Here is a 17,362-nt window from a genome sequence, read left to right on the forward strand (position 1 = left end):
CGCGCCCCAGCCGGCCGGGAGCGCACGCGGCAGCCCCGCCCCGAGCGCGCGCACGTTCCCGCCGCCAGGCATCAGCAATCCATCCGTGCGGCGTGCGCAGCGGCGGTGGCGGCTCGGGACTCCTGCAGCGGGAACGGCGAGGTGGCCGCGCAATGGCCGAGTCCTCGGACAGGCTTTACCGCGCCGAGTACGCCAAGAGCGGGCGCGCCTCTTGCAAGAAATGCGGCGAGAGCATCCCCAAGGACTCTCTCCGCATGGCCATCATGGTGCAGGTGGGCGGCAGCGTCGGCCGGGGTGGGGGCGGGGCGCGGCCTCGGGACCGGACCAGACCGTACTGCGCCTGGGGGTCGGCAGAGCAAGGTCGAGCTGGGCCGCCGCCGAGCCCCTTGGGTGCAGCGTGCGGGCCCGAGCTGCCTGCGCCCTGTCGCGGCTCTGCGCTCCTCTCGGCCCAGCTCTCCCGGACATTGCGCCCCTCGGGAGCCGGCCACTGGCGCGTAAGGGATATATATGTGTGTGTGTTTAAACATTTTGAGCGGTTACTTGAAAGCCCTCTCACTTTCGGGCTCATTTGTTTCCTTCAGTTTTTATTTTAATTACGCAGGATTATGCTACAGTCATTTCTGTATAGCACATTGACATATGGCCTACTTTGTGATTTTAAATCATTTTACCCCAACCTTTACAGGGCCGCGGATGCGTTCTCAGCACTTTTGCAGCTGCCTGGCTTTAGTAAGATTTCAGTGGCTTTCACGTCTAGGCTTGTTTTTCAGGTTTGTTTTGAGGTAGGGTCTGGCTGTGGTTTGGTCTGGGCTTGAATTAACCTATGCAGCCTAGACTGGCCTCAAACTCGTGATCCTCCTACCTCAGCCTCCCAGTGTTTGAATTACGGGCCTGTGCCACTGTGTCCAGCCTCCTGCAGGCCTTTTGATAGACTTGAGTGTCCTCTAACGGTTTCTGGCTGCCCAAACGGCCAGGGAGGTCTTGGGATGCCTTGTGCAGTGGGAGGCAGGCTTGAAGGCCCCAGCCCTGCAGCCTGCTTAAGCCTGCCTTTGTAGTTCAGGTTCTTTCTTACCTGTACCTCTTCATCTCCAACGTAGATTGTCCCCCAAGCCCAGTGCTAGTAGTCAAAAGTACTTAGTTCCACCTCAGCCTTGGGGCTGTAATGTGTTTCGAGGATGACCTGATAGCGCCCGCTGGGTTTCAGTATTTGTGAGGTAGAGAAGAGGAAGACCTTGACCCACAAGGTACCAGGGGGCCAGCAGCACTTCTGTGACCTCTCACAGCGACTTCGGGAGGGATGGAGGCTGTGACCCCATAAATTGATGCCCGCCTAGTAGTTACTCATTTGGGGGACGTTTGTGTCTTAACATGTGATAGGGTGTAACTCAGCAGAGGTCAGTGAGGAGAAAGATAAATTTTTAATGAGAACCCACCCATGGGAGCTTCCCAGCGTGAGTGACCACTTTAGAAGCTGAGCAGTCTTCCAGGAGGGCATCAGTGTGAGCTTAGCTGAGCAGTCTTCCAGGAGGGCATCAGTGTGAGCTTAGTGGGGGGGGGGGGCAGGAGGAGTATGGATGTGGGGAACCAGGAGCATGGAGTGAGAACAGGGGAAAATCACCTCTCCCACCAAGGCCCTGTGCACTTCACCTTGCATACACGTGGCAGCTTGCTCTTATGAAGTCCCTGCTGCAAGTACGTGTGGTATGATAAGGGGGCTGAAGCCAGGCCTTCACAATGAACTTCATCCCAGCCTTTTTTGAAAATACTGAAACAGTCTCACAAGGTCACTGTATTGTTGAAGCTGGGCTTGAATTTAGGATCCTCCAGGGATTATAGGCATATGCTGCCACCACCCCCAGTTGTTGCTCTACTTCTTAACCTCGGGCCTGGGCCCTTGAGGTTGTGGGTAGAACTCAAGAGGTCCCCAAGTTTAGGTGAGGAAAAAAAATTCATCTCTGTCTTCACTAACTTCTAGGTGAAATTCATTATTTTAGCAATATTTGTGAATTCCATCATCAACAGTAATATCAGACTTGTTCCTGTCATATATATATCGCCAGGGATTTCTCAAAACAACATTTATCTTCATCTAGTAAGACTTGTGGGTTACCCTCTTTTGGGTTGGGGGGGGTCTGTGCATTTTATTTCACATTTTAGAATGTTCCACTGAGAAAGGGACATCCACAGGCTTCTCCAGCCAGTCGTGGCGCCCTGTTGTATTAGGAAGGGTGGCTACAAACCCCACATCCAGCCAGTCCCATGGAGCAAGGTTCCTGCTGCTATGTAGGTAGAAAAGATGGAGTGGGGTTCTAGATGTTCCCTGGATGGAACCAGAACCAAATTGCTGAACCCTAAATTCAGCTTTCTGGGCCTTTCTTCAAATTACTTGGTAGTGGAAGAGGTCTTTTATTATTGAGAGTAACTTTTGTTGTTACAGTCTGAAGTTTAAATTTAAAATCATTTACGGCTGGTCCTATACATGGAGCTGAGAAGGCCAGAAAAGGAAGAGCTTTTCTTTCAGGGACTTGAATTTAAGTTCTTTTACATTTGTATGGGAGGTTTGTGCGCCAGGCAGCAATACCTGATACTTTAGCTGCTTGGAGGAGTTGAGTCCTTCCTTTGTTTGAAACTAGGTTGGGGTTTTTTGTTGTTTTATTTTGTTTTTGACACTGAGTTTCTGGCAATGAATTGTGAATTTGAGCCATCCTGCCTCAGCCTCCCTGTAGCTGGGTCTCAGGAAAGCACCTCCACACCCAGCCCTCTAGCAGTTTAACTGGGAGGAGGGTCCCGGAACCTTTGAGAAGGGCACTCAGGAGGTCTTTGTTCTGCCAACTTCCTGGTGAGCACTGTTTGATCCTGGAGGAAGTGAACCTTTAGTGCCCAACATGCTGTTTGAGAATGTTGGTGTGTGGGGAGTTGATCTGTGAATGTTTGTGGAGTGCACAGCCATGGATTTCATACCTCGCCTGAGCTTTATTTACACTTAACAGTGGAGGCCAAAGTCTTGTTGGATCCTTCTCAGTCCCAAGTCCTTAGGGTTCTCTAGTCGGTGCCGGTGCCTTTGGGGTGCTTAGCACCCAGATCAAGGGGCAGCAAGTATGGATTCCCTGCAGAGCCGGAAAAATGCCAGTCATGGAGTGTGTGGAGGAAGTGAGGATTCAGGGTGCCTCAGCAAGCACAGCCAGCTTGGGGCTGCTACCAGCCAGATACCTAGGGGTGCCTGGTGAGATGGGGTGGATCTGAGGCTGCTCTGAAGATGCCATTTGTTTTCTACTAGGGAAACACGTCTTTCCAAACTGAAGGCCTGCCCTCTGCTAGAGTGTTGCTAGATGTGTACAGCCCCGGAGTATTGTATGGCTATGTCTGTGCACCCACCAAAAGTAACCTTCAGGGAGCTCAGGATGGGGCTCTGGGCCAAGCTGCTGCTGCTGTCCTCTTGTGAGGATGGTGGGTGCGGTGCTGTGTTTACCCAGCTGACTGAGAGCATGTGGAAGCCCTCCTCAGCCTCCACTATAACATGCTGAATCTAGATAGTGGAGCAGGCTCACTGGGACCCCTTCCTTGTCTCCACTTTCCTGGGGTATGGCCCTGGCCCCTTCATCCAGAAAGCTAGGGGTATAGTATTTTTTAATGTTGTTGTAAATTCTTATTACATCTGCGTAATCTTTAGTTTTCTGAGCTGTGGGAATGTATTCTTGACCTCTTCCTTTAAGACAGTTTGTGTGCTGGGGTTCCTCTCCTGTAAGGGAAGAGACCAGCGTCAGGCTAGGATTCAGATTGAAGCATTTACTGCTGTGACTCCTCCTTCCCAGGCACATTTTGTAGGGCATGTTTCCCCTTGTGCAGGTGTAGGGTGTACTGCATGCATAGTTTGTAAAGGACACAGGAACTAGTCAGTGGAATGTCCTCTCCTCCCAACAACTGTCCTCATCCACTCTCCCAAGCCAACAAATGCTGAGCTGCAGAGTAGAACCTGGCCCTGCCATAGGGAAAAGGCCTAGGTCAGTGCCAGCCTGGGAGTGTTAACTGCTGGAAAGGAAGCAGTTGGAGAGGAGACATCTCCTTTCCTTGGACCTCCTGCCTTGCAGGTCTGCATCCCAGATCTGCAGAAACTCACTCACTCCTGGCACAGAAATTAATTTACTCACCTCATGCCTGCTCAGCCCCTGAGGCTGCCATGTTTTCTGGAACATCTTCTCTGCGAAGCTTTTCATCTGGGTCTTGTTCCTCCCTCCTTACTCTCTTACTAAAGAGGTGCTTAACAGGCCCATCCTGGTTCAGCCAGGCCTTTAACCCCGAGTGTAACTGTCTCTTGGTTCAACCTTTCCCAGCAGGTGAGCCACCAGCTTATAAGCACACAGGTGCTGCGCAGCACATCACTGATGTGAGTCACCGACACTTAAAGGCACATGAAGCAGAGCTCTTGTGGCTTAACTTCCTGTCCTGATGCTTTCCAAGCTGTCAGGGAAGATCTTGAGCTTGTGACAGGTTTGTTTTCCACTATAACCTTTGGAGTGACACGTAGAAGATGCAGGCCAGGCCACCCTCCTGTTGCAGAGAAGCACGCAGGCTCCCAGTGTTGCCCCATGCCTGCAGGCTGGTAGGCTGGGGAGTGACAAGGTTGAGTCAGTTTTGCCTGTTCTCTCACCTCCTATTTTCCTGCCTTCCAGTCACCCATGTTCGATGGCAAAGTCCCACACTGGTATCACTTCTCTTGCTTCTGGAAAGTGGGCCACTCTATCCAGCACCCTGAGGCCGAGGTGGATGGCTTCTCTGAGCTGCGATGGGACGACCAACAGAAAGTCAAGACTGCTGGAGGAGTGACAGGTACATGCCATCCAAAGAACTCCCTGTTTCCCTCTCCCACAGCCTTGGGCAGGACACAGAGGTGTCCTTTCAGCAGTGTTGTGTTAACCCATACTGGCATTTCATTTCTCCAGATGCTTGAAATGTGGCCGTTCTGTTTATCTAGTTTTTATTTTTATTTATCTGTTTATTTTGTTTTGAGATAGGGTCTTGCTGTGTAGTCCAGGCTAGCTTTGAACTGAACAGCAATACTGCTGCCTCAGCCTCTCGAGTGCTGGGATTACAGGTGTGTACCACCACACCCAGCCTAGACCTTGTTTTTTTAGAGCAATTTTAGGTTCCATGTAAAACTGAGCAGCCTACAAAAGAACATAATGTTCTCCTACCCCCAGCCTCCCAAACGCCTTCTGTTATCAACATCCCTCCCTGCATCTCTGTTACAGTGATGACCTCTCTTCATAGCAGTCCCAAGTCCAGGACTTGCCTCAGGTTCCCTCTTGTTGTGTGTGTCCACCATGCTGCGTCTCCCCAGTCAGCCCTCCTCCCCAGTCAGCCCTGGAAACTGCACTGTGGTTTTGGGGTTTTTGTCTTAGCTAATGCTCATGTCAGGTCACATAGCAGATACAACATGAGGCCAGCTACTGAATACCTGACTAGGAGACTGGTTGGAGGCAGCAAAGTGGGAGGAAAGCAGGGCAGTTGCAGCCGTCCTTGAGTTCCACAGTACACTCGGTGAATTGGGTCTGAGGCCCCTCTGTGCAGCAAACTGCAGATATTTCAGTCCCTTTTGTAAGTGTGAGTGCTGTGTAGTTCCATATTACTGTTCAGGGAATGAGGACAGGGAAACGTATATGATTGGGTGTTGACAACACTTCCCAAATACTTGACTCACAGTTGACTATCCCAGGATGTGAAGCCTGCAGATAGAGGACTGACTATCAAGGCTGCATGTCAGGCAGGCTGTAGCTTCATAAAGACTGCCTTAACTTGGCCATGCAAAGTGTCTTTTACCGCCAGAGTTCAAAGGAGCCTCTCCCAGGAGGAAAGAAGTGCTCCACCACACTGCCAGCTTGGCCCCCACACTGGACTCTGCTTTTCCAGCAGGCACACTCATTGCAGCCCACAGCTCCCTGTGAGTCTCAGGGGGTGGGCAACAGAGGCTTCCTGTGATGGGCTGTGAGCTATGGCCACACTTACCCTGAGGTAGTCCGTGGCTGTGGCAGGGGGCAGGACTGTGCCTGGAGCTCTGCAGTCCCAAGAGCTTGCAGCAGGCCAGGGAGGAGGTGCACTGGGCCTAAGGCACACACTATATGACTCCTTCTTTCTTCTGACATTTGAACACTTAGCTATTTGAAATTTGTCCTGACATCCCAGTATGTGTTTGTTTGTTTGTTTTCCCAAAATTTTATTGATAAACAGCAATGAGACAGTTTCAAATCAAATCGGAAGTACAGATTCAACAAATAACACACTGCATATATTCTTCTTAGTGGTTAATTGCCTTACAAGATGCGGACTTGAGATCCTATTTACAAACACCATTAGAACAAAGCATTCTATTCATTAAGACAATGCAACTATATATCTATCCTAACCACTTTGAATACACAGATACAAAATGGACATTCATCTCTATACCCCATTTTTTCTAAGTTCCGTTATTGAATATTATAGGTGTGTAAACTCAGCAAAATATTCTAAAAGAGTCCAGTAGCCCATAATAGCATTGGGTCTTCTGTTTAACTGGCAATGTCAGAAATTACTGACCTGAGTCCCCCACAGCTCAACATAACAGCATGGCTTTACTTCCTATATTTCGTCTTCATACTTTTCTACTGGATGGTTAAGACCAAGGTAAAGTAGGACCTGTGCAACAAGAGTTGTAACTTTTTGGTGTGAGAAGGTCAGTGAAATCCCATCAGGATTTATCCTGAGATCCTGTACCTCAGATTGTAGAACCTTTGTCAGTGCAAACATGTGGATGAGTCACGGCCAATGCTTGGCCAATGTGCTCTCTGTGAAAGCCTGAGTTTTCTTCCCATGTGACTCTCCTTAGGTACACTCTACGTCATCGATCACTTTCCTCTTTGGCCCCATAATCTTCTTGATCAGAAAATTTGGGACACTACCGAGGTGTATGACGTTACAGTACAAGTTCTCATATGTCCTGAGTCTTAATTGACCTTAGAAGGTTAGGGCCAAATGTTGGCTTTCCTTGTAGCCCTCCTTTTTCTCTAATTTTGGTCTGCAAACTTAGGTTGTTAACCATCCAGAAGACAAGCTTATTGTTATTATCAAACGATTTAGGCTATTAAGCTTAACCTCACTATCTCACTGCATTTCAAACATCTTAGGCATAATAAGGAACAGGTATTTTTCATCAAGTATTGATATGTTGAACTTTAAGTCCCTACATAATATGATAAAACATTTAAAAATTAGATTATATTTTAAAAATAGGATAAAGAATTATATACTTCTCATGTTTGCACATAAGTCCAAAAATCTCACCATATACAACCTTGAAGCAGGACAGTCCCACAATATTCCTTTTCCTGTCTCTTGCTTTCATTCACCAACCCTTCTTCTTGAACATCCACCTACCCGAGAGACATCCTAGCAGTAACTGGCATGTCATGACAAGCCACCCATATTCAGAATACCGGAATGACAGGCACTCCAAACATGAAACTACTATTACAAATTACCATCTGTAGTTTTGTTTGTTTTTTTCCTGTGTGGCAGTTTAGTTTTCCAAGTTCTACTTACTGATTGGTTCATCCTCTCCCCTGACTTTTTCCTTTTTTTGCAGAACCAGGGATTGAACTCAGGTCCTTGTGCTTGCCAGGCAAGCGCTTATTCTACTGAGTCTCTTCTTTTTTTGTCAGTGTACAAAATCCCTGTATTGAGAAGAGCTCTCAAAAATTTTATATTCTGAGGGCTAGCCTGATAGCTCAGCGGACTAAAGCTCCTGCTTAGGCAGAGCACAGGGCCGGGGTTCAATCCCCAATGTGCCCTGCCCATCCCGCCCCTAGGGTGAGCTGAGACAATGATTGAGACTAGGTGTGGTGATGATTGAGACTAGGTGTGGTGCATGCCTGTAATCCCGGCTCTGGGGGAGGCTGAAAACAGGAGGATCACTACAAGTCCGATTTACGAAGTGAGACCTTATAGACCCTACTCTAAATACAGGGGGGAAAAAAATTCTGTTCTGTTGATTTAGCTGTGTTTTAAATCACTTCATCACTGAGACACAGTACCTACCACCTGTTACCCTAAGGAGCAAAGGTACATTTGGGCTCAAGCTGTGTAAAAGCTTCAACCATGGTTACCTGGTACTGGGGCATTGCAGAGGGAGCTTGTACTCCACACAGTGGACAAGAGCCCTTCTAGACCATGCCTCCAGGGGCCCAGCTGTTCTCTAAAACCCTACCTATGAGCTCATAGGGCTTTGAAGGACATCTAGATAAAAACTATTTAGCATTCCCTCTAGGTAGGGTTTATTGGGGAGAGCAGTTTTAAGCTCACAGCAAAATTCAACAAAGTGCAGACTTCCTGTGGCCCTGTATCACAGCCTCCCTGTCCCTAGCACCGTGGTATATTAGTGACCAGTGGACTATATGGAGTCATTCTCAGGCAAAGTCCATAATTCACTTTAGGGTTCAGTCTTGGTATTGTATATATACTGGTTGATAGATTGTGTCAACCTGAGAAGTTTAGAAGTTTAACTCAGCAGAGAGCCAGAATTATTACTGTGCAAGACGAGGGCACGGACATTGTGTGAGTTCTACACCCCACCCCAGGGTAGCTTGTTATAAGAGGAGGGGAGAGGGGTTGGCTAGAAGCTGCAGCTGCTGCCCTTCCCTTTGCTCTTCACTGCTTTGTGCTGCCATGAATTGATGTTCTCTGCCGTGTGCCATTCTGCATGGGAGCCAGCCGGGTATAGACAGAAACCTCCACAAACTATGAACTAAATAAACCCTTCCTTTCTTTTTTTGAGTGTCAGGTATTTTGTCACAGCAACAAGTGAAAAGTAACGGAGACAGTGCATTCTTAGGATTTCAACAAATGCATGACGTTTTCACCATTATAGTATTATGGGTGTAATTTCACTGTGCTGTGCCTGTTTGTCCTTCACCATACTCTCATAGCTATTGATCTTTTTATTTTGTCCATATTTTGCCTTTTCTAAAATATCACTTAGTTGAGATTCTACAGTAGTAATAGCCTTTTCACATGTGCTTTCACTTAGTAATAGACACAGGAGGTTCCTACGTGTCTACCCCCCCCCCCCCTTACTTAACTATCTCCCTGGCTCTCCATGTCTTTATGGTTTTTGTTTGTTCCCTTTTTTTATGGAACTGGGGATTGAACTCAGGTCCTTGCGCTTGCCAGGGAAGCGCTTATTCCACTGAGCCATCTCCCTGGCCCGGTTTTTGTTTGTTTGTTTGTTTGTTTGTTTGGGTTTGGGGGTTGTGTGTGTGTGTGTGTGTGTGTGTGTGTGTTTGTGTGTGCGTGCGGTACCGGGGATTGAACTCAGAACCTTGTTCTTGCCAGGCAATCCGTGTCTTTTTATGACTTGGCAGTTTGTTTCTTTTTAGTTCTGGGTAATACTCCATCATGTGGTTATACCATAGTATATACACTCACCTGCTGAAGAAAAGCTTAGTTTAGTCCAAGTTTTGACAGTTATAAGTAAAGCTGCCATAATAATGGTATGTTAGTGATCAGTCACTGTGACAAAATAAACAAGACAAAAACTTTTTTTTTTTTTTCAGAATCGGGGATTGAACTCAGGCCCTTGCACTTGCCAGGCAAGTGCTTATTCTATTGAGCTATCTCCCTGGCCCCGAGACAAAAACTTATAAAGAAGAAAAGAGCAGGCTAGATAGCTCAGAGGACTAAAGTGCCTACTTAGGCAGAGATTCAATCCAGTCAATACCAGTGTCTTAAGTGTTAGAGCTTAGAGTGAGCCTTTACTTCAAGTCAGATGGCATCAGCCCTCTGATTTGATGTTTTCCTTCAGTGTAAAGTTGGTTCTTCTGGATCATTTATCTCTCCGTAAAAACTTTAGAGTCAGTATGTTGATGTCCATAAACAACTTCATGGGTACCTTTAAGTCTTCCGAAAGTCAGTTTATATCACTCTTCAAGGAAATCTTCTGAGCTTGCATTCACATTCTCTGCCTTCCTAAACTGACCAGGTGAGGACTTTGTTGGGAACATGACCTTCCCTCTGCAAGGAGCTATGTGTGTCTGTGCTAAAGTGCTGCACAGTGTTTCTTCTCCCTGCCTGTCTCTCTTGCAACACTAGCGTGTTTAACTCCAGTTCCTTCTGATCTGCTGAAAACACATTGCTCAGAATAACAGTAAATGTGTCATGGAAAGGTCTTTAGAGTGCCTTAAAGTTAAAATCTTACCTACTAATTTTTTTTAATGGGATTTTTTTTTTAATCCAGAGAGCCTAACTGGCTATGTTTAGACATGAAAAGTTTATTTCAACCCAGAGTCTATAATGCTTTTGAGAGCAGAATTTTAACCTCTTAGCTAAGAAATAGAGCTGTTGTGTGTCCAGTTTTTATTCCAGAAACTGGAATTGCCACTCAAAGGAGTAAAAAACATTATGGAGGCCTCCTGTGGATGGGCCAGATTGCCTTCCAGAGAGCCATGTCAATGACAGTGTATCAGTTTCTCTCTTTCCACACCATTCTGAAGCGTATTCACTTTGTTTATTTCACTCCTAATGTAGTAGAATATTTTGTCATGTTTATTCTTTTTTTTGGCAGAACCAAGGATTAAACTCAGGCCATTGCGCTTGCCAGGAAGCGCTTATTCTACTGAGCCATCTCCCCGGCTCAATTAATTCTTAATTCTTTCTATAAATTGTGTTATAGATTATATCTTTGTGTTCCACACCCAATCTCTGATTAAAAATACTTTAGAAAAATACTCATCTCCAATGAATATGTTTAGACTTTTTCCCATGTCACTATTCCCCAAGCAATACTGTATCACAAGAGGTACATAGCATTTGTATTGTGTATTGTAATTATCTATCTATAGGTGTTGTAAAGAATATGTAAGAATCTGTATATACAAAGACTATGCCACTTTATATAAGTTGCTTGAGCGTTACGCATGTTGCTGTCTTTGGCCTTCTGGAACCAGTGACCCACAGATACATGAAGTATCAAAGATGTTCCTTTCCACATTTTGAAAATATTTTTTCCTGTGGTATGTGTGTACAGCTTGACATTTTTCTTTCACCTATTGCATATTTTGCACAAGTTTTATTAATGTCTCAGTAGTCATGTGTTTCTTGTTTTGTTTTTTTTTTTTTTGGTTTTTTTTAGGGCAGGGTCTACAGGGTGTTCAGGTTCTCACTATGTAGATCGGACTCAGTGATTCTCCTGCATACAGCCTTCCAAGTGCTGGAATTACAGGCATGTGCCACCACGCCCAGTCTCAGTTGCATCTCAGCTCACCCCAGGGGCTGGGCTGACGCAGCACACCCAGGATGGAACCTAAGCAGGCGCATTAGTCCACTGAGCTATCAGGCCGGCCCTTATATTTTTGACATTGTACCTAAAATTTTAAAAGCAGCTTACATGCAGTTGCTTACAGGCATAGATCTGAAGATTCAGCTCCATGGATTTTGCATTTTTGTACTTTTCAACATATTCCTTGTCAAGTTGTACAACAGCTTCTTCTTTTTTTTTTTTTTTTTAAGTGAGCAATACTTTTTATTTTTTAAATTTTTATTTATTTATTTGTGTGTGTGTGTGTGTGTGTGTGTGGCCAGCTCAGCCCACCAGGGGGCGGGGCTGGCTGGCATGTGGTGCTGGGGATTGAACCGGGGTCTCTGTGCTTTGCCAAGCTTGTTCTAAGTAGGTGCTTTAGACCACTGAGCCATCTCACCAGCCCTACAACAGCTTCTATTGTGCCCTTTTCGTTTGGTCCTTCTAGTGGTCCTCCCCGGCCAGGAAATTACTGTTCTGCTTTCTAACATCACACACTGATTTTTGTACAGTTTGGAATTTTGGGAAGGAATCATGCTTTCTCAGGAATCTTTAATTCCTTTTTAGTTAGTAAAGAGTAGTCCTTTGTTTGAATAAATCAGTTTATTTACCCATTACCTGCTTAGCTCCTTTTGGGTTGTTGCCAGTTGGGGTTGTTAACTGAGATGTTGCATGTGTGTGTGGACTTTGATTTCTTGAGGTATATTGAGTGGAACAGCTACTCCTATGGAAGACATATGTTCTGATCTTAAAGAAACGGCCAGAATGCTTTCCAAAGTACCTGTACCATTTTATATTCCCACCAGTGTTAACAAGAGTTCCATGTTCTTCCATAACCTCAGTAACTGTTGTTATGGTTGCTCTTTTCAATATTAGCCATGCCTAGGGGCTAGAGAGAGACCTCAGCAGCAAAAGCGACTGCCTGGCAAGCACAAGGTCCTGAGTTCAATCCCTGGTACAAAAAATATGTATATTACATATATGTTAGTGGTTTCAGGGGCCTATCTACTATAAGATTAATCTATAATCCAGAACGTGCCAACCTTTTTTTTTTCCCCAAACTCTTGAGTATCAGTGTGATGCCGCAAGTGGAAAGTTCCACATTGAATTATAATGAGGTACAGTCAGAATACAGGTACCCAGTAAACACTGTATACAGTTACTTTCATTCATGAATATGATATGCAGATGAAGCATAAATGAATTGTACATACAGACCTGCATCTCAGCTCTAAGATACTTCATTATGTGGCAGTACTCCAATTTTTTTTTAATTATCTGAAATCCAAAACAGTTCTGAAGATTTTTCAACTAAGAAATACTTAGTTGATTTTAATTTGTACTTTATTACTAAATTGGAAGAGTAGGTATAGCTTTTCATGCTCATGCTCACAAGATGTCCTGTCCTTCTACCTAGGATCCTCCTATGCAGTCCCTTTGTGTTTTAGGCAGCAACAGCTGGTCTGCCTCATCTTTATTTTATTTATTTATTTTTGTATTTTAGTAAGGGTCTACAGGGTCTCACTATGTAGATTGGACTCATAGTGATCTGCCTTTGTTCAGCCACCCAAAGAGCTGGGATTACAGGAGCATGCCACCATGCCCAGTCTCACCCCAGGGGTGGAGCCAGAATGGCATGCCCCAGCTGCCGTGTTTGCCTAAGCAGGCACTTTAACCTGCTGAGTTATTTGGCTGGCCAGCCCTCTACCTCATCTTTATAACCACGGTTACTTAACAGAGTTTCTTTTTCTGGTAATATAGTGACTTTTCTTCAGTACACAAAGCCTCACACATGCTGGGCAAGTGCTGTACCACTTGAGCAACATCTCCTGGCTAAAAGTGTCCCCTTAGACAAGACAAGTCCTCTGACTGGCACCATGGTCAGCTGCCTGAGTTTCCGCCACTTTCCATTCCCCCTGAAACCCCTTTATACTTTGGAAAGTAATTAAGCCTAAGAACATACTATATTCTAAATCAGCCTTCTAGTTTCTGTTGGGCCTTTATTTACAAACACTGAGCTAAAGGGAATATCTCAGTACAGATTTAGCCAAATATATGTAAAGATTAAACCTGAGGTAAAGATACCGTTTTAAATTAGTGGGGAATTGGCCACATGATGCACCAGCCCCACCCCTGAGCACCCTGAGCCAACCACTGAGATGGCATGGTGGCACACCTGTAATCTCAGCATTGGAGAGGCTAAAATCAGGATCACTATGAGTTCAAGCTGGGTAGTGAGACCCTAAGTGGTGAATGATCCAGTAAAGGGCCTGTAAGCATGAACATGAAGAGCTATGTGTTTGATTCTTCAGGCAAAGGCCGGGATGGAATCAGCAGCAAGGTAGAGAAAACGCTGGGTGAATTTGCTGCAGAGTATGCCAAGTCCAACAGAAGCACATGCCGGTGGTGCTGTCAGAAGATAGAGAAGGTGAGCACTGGGGGACTCAGGTGCCTGGGCCTTGTGGAATTCTGGCCGTGGGTGGCATGGGCTGTCTGAGGGGAGAAGGAATGGCCTTAGGTGCCAGCTCAATGCTGACGTTTGAAAATGCAGCAAAGATGCTAGTGTGGACTGGAGGTAACAGTGATTTGCTTCAGACAGATCTGGTACTCATGCCTGACTCCACACCTGGAGAGTTTGCAAAGCAAACTCCAGGGGAAGCCTCCCTTGGACTCAGCAGGGGTGGAGGGGAAGTTGTTTGTCTTATTTATGGCATGATTCTGTTCCTGGGATGAGCTTCCATCTTTCTGTTTAATCAGAAATTTCATTAGCCAGCCAGTCTCTTGGACTGGGTGACTGGGAACAGGAGCAGGAAGGAAGACTTGCGCTGTCCAGCATTCTTCCCCTCCTCTGATATTCCGCATCAGACTCTTTTAAGGCACTGATTGTACAGGTTATCATATGGCATGCTTTCCATTTTTGTGACAAAATGCCTGAGATAATCATTTTAAAAGGAGAGTTGTTTTGATTCATGTTTTCAGCAGTTGCAGTTTATGTTGATTTGGGTCTGCAGTGTCACTGTACACTATGGCAAGAGCAGGTGGCAGAAGAGGTAAAGAAGAAGGAAGGTGCCTGGGCATGCCTCAGTGACCAAATTTCCACTAGGCTCTGCCTCCCTGTAGCCCCATGGGCTGGTGCTCAAGCTTTTACCACTCCAAATCCGTAACCCAGTGTGTAGGCAGTTGGAAAAATGGAATTGATGCATCTCCTTCAACTTCCCTCAGGCACCAGACATTGAAGGCAAAAATTGAGGTCCTGTCCTCTTGAAGGGAATGCCAGGCCTTGCATGCTGTTAGGCATTGCTTGGCTGGAAACAGTTGTACATGTGCTGACTTCTGTGGATCTCTGCTGCATCAGTGTGCACCTCCTAGAAAGATCAGGCCTTGCAATTGTAAACCTGAGTAGGCTGCAGGCCTTGGCTCTGTCTACACACACATCGCATGTTTTCAGGTCTGTCTGGGTCTGCATCCACAGGGAAATGTCATTCCCTTCATGCAGCAGATATGTGTGTGGCCAGTCATTTGGGATTAACCCCATTTAAAGTATAGGTACTTACAGAGGCTTGGAGTTAGCACACAATTGTTGGTGATATAAGACAGCAAGAACCTCACAGTAGTTGTCAAGTGACCCACAGGGCCAGATGCGCCTGTCCAAGAAGATGCTAGACCCGGAGAAGCCACAATTGTTGGTGATATAAGACAGCAAGAACCTCACAGTAGTTGTCAAGTGGCCCACCAGGCCTTGAGTTGGCCCCGTGGTTCCATATACAGTCTTTTCCCACAGGGCCAGATGCGCCTGTCCAAGAAGATGCTAGACCCGGAGAAGCCACAGCTAGGCATGATTGACCGCTGGTACCACCCAGACTGCTTTGTCAAGATTAGAGAGGAGCTGGATTTCCATCCTGAGTACAGTGCCAGCCAGTTAAAGGGCTTTAACCTTCTCACTGAAGAGGATAAAGAAGCCCTGAAGAAGAAACTCCCAGGGATCAAGAGTGAAGGGTGGGTGGATGCTGTTGTGCTGGGTGAGGAGTCTATAGGTGGCCTGAAAGCCCTACAAATTCGTGCTACCCTTGTCCATTTGCTGACTATCAGAGAACCAGGGATATGCAGGCATGGGGGTGGACTACAAGCAGCTCTCAGGGATATCCTTTACCACAGCTCCAACCAAACCAAGGCTGTGAGCATTGGCCCTGTTTTCTAGTCTCTGTAGCTCAGTTGAAGCCTGCTCTCATGCAGCCCTCCAGATATTTAAAAACTACCATTCACCCTATCCAGGTCAGCAGTTCCATGTCCTCCAGCCCCTCACTGCCTGTACTCATGCCTCCTTGGCAGCCCTCTAGACAGGTCTGTGTGTCTGAGTGTTGCTGAGTGAATCATGGCCACAACAGAGGGGGCTAGGCATTGGGTGTTGAGCTCCTTGGCTTGGAGGGAGAGGAGTGCTGGTATCACAGGTTGGGAATCACTATCTGTGATTCTCTTGAGTTTCTTTTCTGTTGACCTTCAGCTGGTCTCTCAGGCCTGGAAGAGTAGCTGGTTGGTGAGCACACCGAGGGTATTCTTGGACTGAAGCTGAGCCATTGCCCTCAAACAGCCAGTGCGATGTCTGTAACACACTAAGCACTGTGCAACTTGTGTGACTTGAATATGGGTGAGAATGCCCTCAGGCATGGTGGCACATGATGGATGAAGGAACTCACTAGCTGTGTGCATGCTGTGGTGGCTGCAGTTTGCCAGGCACCAAGCTGAGTGTTACCCTCAAGCTATTTGATTGTACCCAAGTCCTGTGAGGTAAAAGACATTGTCTCCCCAGTGTGGAGGACAGGAAGTGCAAGGGTTTGGGTGCCAGTGTATGGTAGCTGATGCAGACCAGAGAGTAAGGCTTTGCCATCACTGAGTTTGGATTCTCAGGCCCAGTAGCAGCTGCAGACAGCCCCTGCTTGGGGAGCGACGGGTACAATGCCAACATGGTTTGTTTGTCTCCAGATCCTGTACCTTGGTTGTGGTCTTTCCACTAGCAGAGCCCCTCCTAGACCCTTCTTGTCCCTTTTGTGTGTATCCAGAGGTACACAGGCTTTGGGCATCAGAGAGCTCTGAGCCCAGGGCCTGCACTGAGAGCACTGAGGGTGCTAGGAGGAGGAGAGCAAGTGTACACAGGTTTTCATGGAGCTAAAAGTGTCACAGGGTGCCAGAGTCTCTACGTTTCTATTCCTTTCAGAAAGAGAAAAGCTGATGAGGTGGATGGGACAGATGCAGTGACCAAGAAGAAATCTAAGAAGGAAAAGGACAAGGACAGTAAGCTGGAAAAAGCCCTCAAGGTGAGTTCTGAGTCTCTTCATTGTTCTGTTGCAGTTCTCGTCCTCATTTTGGGGGAGAATTCAGGAAGCTTTGTCCCGCTTACTAGAACTTGTAGGAATTTCCATTTTGCTGTTTATCATTAGTAGCATGACATTTCCCCCAATTCATTTTGTTCGGAAGAGAACCCATATCAGGCTGCAAGTACCTATGAGTTGCTGGGCTCAAGCAGAGACTGAGTACCTGTCCCTGCTCACAAGCTGCACTGGGGTGATGCAGACTTGTGCCTTGGCCCTGTCAGGCTTTACTGGAGTCACTTGTAAACATTGGGAGGCGAGTATTAAATTTGTGTATTCCTGAGGTTCTTCGCATAGAAAGATTTTGAAGGTTTTGAAGACGGATTATTTTTCCACATTTTTTTTCTAATGAGAATGTTTCATTAAACAAAGGAGTAGGGGGCCAGCCAAATAGCTCAGCGGATTAAAGCGCCTGGCTTAGGCAGGCGCAGGGATCTAGAGTTCAATCCCAGGGCCTGCCGTGCCAGCCCTGCCCCTGGGGCACACCAAGACAGCGATTGATGAGACCCTGTAGACCCTGTCCTAAAAAAAAAAAAAAAAAAAAAAGGAAAAAAAACTAGAAGCAATTTATGACCTGTTTTCAGTTGCTTACTAAATTTGACAAGATCTTTTGATTTTGTGGTTGTTTTGTTTTTTAAGTGTGTGTTATGTGCTAAGTTTGGCTGCCCCAGAA

General features: G+C 46.4%; 1 protein-coding gene across 1 annotated transcript in view; it reads left to right on the top strand.

Annotated features, from left to right (window-relative positions):
- The first annotated feature begins 53 nt into the window (after window positions 1–53).
- The window catches only part of Parp1 (poly(ADP-ribose) polymerase 1), a 34,750-nt gene continuing 17,441 nt past the window's right edge, over window positions 54–17,362 (top strand). The window contains exons 1-5 of the mRNA XM_004641172.2: window positions 54–272; window positions 4,671–4,827; window positions 13,636–13,751; window positions 15,105–15,319; window positions 16,536–16,635. Of these exons, the coding sequence (XP_004641229.1) occupies window positions 153–272; window positions 4,671–4,827; window positions 13,636–13,751; window positions 15,105–15,319; window positions 16,536–16,635 (708 nt within the window). The 5' untranslated portion in view covers window positions 54–152. The remainder of the gene's footprint in view (window positions 273–4,670; window positions 4,828–13,635; window positions 13,752–15,104; window positions 15,320–16,535; window positions 16,636–17,362) is intronic.

The sequence above is a fragment of the Octodon degus genome, unplaced genomic scaffold (assembly GCF_000260255.1).
Source record: "Octodon degus isolate 3935 unplaced genomic scaffold, OctDeg1.0 scaffold00131, whole genome shotgun sequence".
Taxonomy (NCBI): Eukaryota; Metazoa; Chordata; class Mammalia; order Rodentia; family Octodontidae; genus Octodon; species Octodon degus.